The following is a 2,538-nucleotide window of genomic DNA, read 5'->3' as shown; positions in this document are numbered from 1 at the left end:
GAGAGAGAGGGAGAGAGAGAGAGAGAGAGAGAGAGAGAGAGAGAGAGAGAGAGAGAGAGAGAGAGAGAGAGAGAGAGAGAGAGAGAGAGAGAGAGAGAGAGAGAGAGACTCTTTCCTATCGTCAATGAGCTTCTTGCCAGTGGCGAGGGCCGCGGGCGGTCTCGAGAGAGATTTTCGGATGAGGGCTGCCGAGCCCAAATCACAGTCAGAGCTGTGATTTCTTGTCTCGAGTGCATGCACGGAGCTAAAGTGCCTCTGGCCCCCCTCGCAGGAAGGAGTCGCTTAGGCGGCGCCTCCGTGGAGTTAGCACCAGGACGTAGCCCCGGATAGTACTGGTTTGGGGCGTGGGGCGTCGTTGTCGTCGACGCCGTCAACCGCCCGCCCCACGCGGCGACGCGGCGCGCCATCATGGAGGGCACATTCGACCAGTGGCCACAGCAGAAATTCTTGTGCGCAAGTCACGTCTTTTTTCAACCCCTTACGCACTCTTCACACAGGGGCTCTCACAGCAGACTGTGAGTCCCGTGATGGTTCACGGGGCCGACTACAGTGTGTACAGCGTTCATCTTTTTTTAGCGTTTTTTGCGCTGAGACGCTGCTCGTGCGGAGAGCGGCGAGCGGCGCCAAAATCTGATGTCAAAGCGTAGCAAGAAGGCCGCCAAAACACCACCCGACCACACCGCGGCGCCCGTCGGCGTCCTGCTCGCCCGCCTCCCGCGCTCCTCGCTCGAGAGCCTCCTGACGGAGGCGGTCAAGTCGGGTGCGGTTCCGCTCGAGAGGATCCGCCAGGCGCTGCCCGAGGCGAAGCACACACTCGTCATCGCCAAGCCAAAGGTGTCTGGCGGTCCAACGCGGGAAGGCACAGGCCTTTTCGACGCGCTCGATGACGATCTTCTCGTCACGATCCTCTCCAAACTCGCGCCCTCGACCGGGTCGGTGCTGACGTGCTGCATCGCAGTCTGCAAGGCGTGGGTGCAAGCATCTCCGCGCGTGCACGGCGCTCTTCGAGGACCTGGGTCTGTGCCCACGGCGCTACTCCACCATCGAGGGCGTCAAGATCTGCTCTGCCAATGTGTCTCGCCTCGTGCAGTTTCTGCCGGACGCCGCCACCACGGTGCGCAGCCTTCGCATAGCCTCGGGCGACAAACACGCCTCCCTCGCGCCCGACGTCCTGAAGAAGACGCTCTCTCACTTCAAGAACCTCACCAGCCTCGACCTCGGCGGAAAGAAGGCCACCGCGGCGGTGTTCACCCTTGCGGCAAAGCAGCCGTGGGCGTCAACGCTGGAGAGCTTCACGTACCGCGAGTGCGGCGCGACCCCTTTCGACACCGTGGGGCTGCTGGGGCAGGCCACGCATCTCACCTCGCTGAGCATGACCTGCGACGGTGTTCAAATCCCGCCACCTCATCCCACCCCACCCCACCCTCATTCGTCCCCCTAATCCGTCCGTGCCCCGCCCCGCAGCGGATGTCCTGCGCCAGCTCTCGAACGCTTGGCGCAAGAACCGAGGCGGCGACGCGGCGCCCCTCCTCGCCTCGCTCGACCTTTCGGGCGGCTGGAGCGGCCGAATCGGCTGGCCAGCTCTCGAGGCGTTGCCCTCTCAGTTCCCTGAGCTCGAGAAGCTCAAGATCACGATGTGGCTCTCCAACGCTCAGCCCTTTCGCCAGCTCGCGCAGCCCTTCGCTCGCCTCCTCGAGCTCTCAATCACGAGGCTCATCGCCAGCTACAGCGGCGGCCACCTCACCTCGGAGAAGCTCGGCAGCTTTCTCCGCACCATCTTCGCCGCGACGCCAGTCGTCGAGAAGCTCTGCATCCACCACGGCTCGATGTACGTCAGCGGCCGCGAGAGAAAGGAGGGGAAGCGCATGGACCCCTTCCCAGGCGTCGACGGCGCCCTCGCCGAGCTGCCAACGAGCCTCGTCGAGCTCACTCTCGCCTCGATGGTGCTCACGGCGTCCGACACCTCATCGCAGGCCTCCCGCAGCTCCGCCGCGTCCACTTTGCCTGCCGCGAGAGCGGGCCCGAGGGAGCGCTCGCTCTCGCGGCGGCGCTCTGCGCGGACCGCGAGCGCTTCCCGCGCCTGACGCCGGCCAATGCCAGCGTGACCAAGACGGGAGGTGTGTCGTCGTACGGCTACGCGCAGACGGTCACCTTCTGCCTCGACCCCAAGGTGGAGGCGAAGAAGGCGGCCGACAAGGCCAAGGCGGACAAGGGCGGCAAGGCAGGCACGAGCAGCAGCCGCCCGGAGAGCTCCCTCCATGGCTCCCTCGCGGGGAGCGACGACGCCATGAGCGAGGACGACGACGTCGAGTGAGACTGCTGCTTTTCGCCACCGACGCGTGAGAGACCCGGAAAAAGGGCGCGGCATGCGTCTGTACCCGCGCTTCCGTGCCCCAACTCACGAACTCTCCGGCCGGCCACAAGCACATTTTGTCTCGGCACATCTGAGATCTTCATCTGCATCGGTTTGTGAGTCTGAGCCAGTGAGTGTCGGAACGCGGGAGCCTGTTGAAAAATTGGAGTGTTCGTCACTTGTTT

General features: G+C 64.3%; 1 protein-coding gene across 1 annotated transcript; it reads left to right on the top strand.

Annotated features, from left to right (window-relative positions):
• Nucleotides 1–234: 234 nt before the first annotated feature.
• On the top strand, nt 235–2,314 carry EMIHUDRAFT_243392 (hypothetical protein; the record flags this gene model as incomplete). Its single annotated transcript, XM_005771364.1, has 6 exons — nt 235–249; nt 331–449; nt 612–936; nt 1,010–1,385; nt 1,465–1,943; nt 2,015–2,314. The coding sequence occupies 6 exons, from the start codon at nt 235–237 to the stop codon at nt 2,312–2,314; spliced, it is 1,614 nt and encodes a 537-aa protein (XP_005771421.1).
• Nucleotides 2,315–2,538: the final 224 nt, after the last annotated feature.

This window comes from Emiliania huxleyi (assembly GCF_000372725.1).
Source record: "Emiliania huxleyi CCMP1516 unplaced genomic scaffold EMIHUscaffold_387, whole genome shotgun sequence".
Taxonomy (NCBI): Eukaryota; Haptophyta; order Isochrysidales; family Noelaerhabdaceae; genus Emiliania; species Emiliania huxleyi.
The sequence above is the reverse complement of the archived record's forward strand: the minus strand, read 5'-3'. Positions and strand labels throughout refer to the sequence as shown.